This window comes from Tupaia chinensis, unplaced genomic scaffold (assembly GCF_000334495.1).
Source record: "Tupaia chinensis unplaced genomic scaffold, TupChi_1.0 Scaffold000201_1, whole genome shotgun sequence".
Lineage (NCBI taxonomy): Eukaryota > Metazoa > Chordata > Mammalia > Scandentia > Tupaiidae > Tupaia > Tupaia belangeri.
In genome coordinates, this window is record NW_006159676.1 from 988,922 (window position 1) to 989,761 (window position 840).

Below are 840 nucleotides of genomic sequence, written 5' to 3' on the forward strand. Positions count from 1 at the left end.
TCCCCCCTGGGGGGTGATTTCTCGCTTTCCGTCTCTCTGTCTCTGTCTGTCTGGCGAACACACACGCCCTATAGCAAAAATCACTCCCCCCAAAAAGAGAAAGCAATGAAAAGAATAGGGGCTGGCAGTGGAATGGTGGAAAAGACGTTGGACTTCCACATGGCTGACCATGGTTCGAGTCCTGGACCTGGCAGCTTGCTTTCTCATTCTCTCTCTCTCTGATCAAATTAAAATCAAGAAAGTTAAATAAAATCATTCTTTTTTTAAACAAAAGAATAAACAGATCTCTCTATCTCTCTTCTGTGAGACATACCCCCCAATAAGATCCCCATGCCGTGACCCACCCCCACCCTTAGGTGGGCCAGGTCTTAGACACATGCGTGCAGCCAGCGTGTTCAGGGAGCTTCCGGGACGTGAACCGGGACTTCTCCCACGTGGACGCTGCTGCATTCCAGCGCACCATCACCCGGCCCTGCGAGGGGTGATTCACGGGGATGTGCCTGCAGGGCAGGGGGAGAGCAGAGGGGAGGTCGGGGTGCCCCTCCCCACGCTGCACCCAGCAACTCTCTTCTTCCCTGATTTTCCCGCAGATTAAGGCCTCTCTGCCCAGCCTGGAACGATGGGGAGGAAAAAAATCCAGATCTCGCGCATCCTGGACCAGAGGAACAGACAGGTGAGCTTCCCGGTGGAAGCAGGGACTGGAAGAAAAGGGATCCGGGTGGGCTCACAGGCTGGGCAAAGGCTTGGCCATCGGGGGCCTGCAGGAGGACTTGGAGGTGGGAGGAGGCCTGATGCAGTGCCAGGTATGAAGGCGGTGCATTTACTCATTTTCTTTTTCTT

At 54.6% G+C, this 840-nt stretch overlaps 1 protein-coding gene across 1 annotated transcript in view; it reads left to right on the top strand.

The window, feature by feature from the left end:
• Window positions 1-840, top strand: part of MEF2B (myocyte enhancer factor 2B) — a 35,437-nt gene that overhangs the window by 27,957 nt on the left and 6,640 nt on the right. Inside the window, exon 2 of the mRNA XM_006147100.3 lies at window positions 591-673. Coding sequence (XP_006147162.1) covers window positions 620-673 — 54 coding nt within the window. The 5' untranslated portion in view covers window positions 591-619. The remainder of the gene's footprint in view (window positions 1-590; window positions 674-840) is intronic.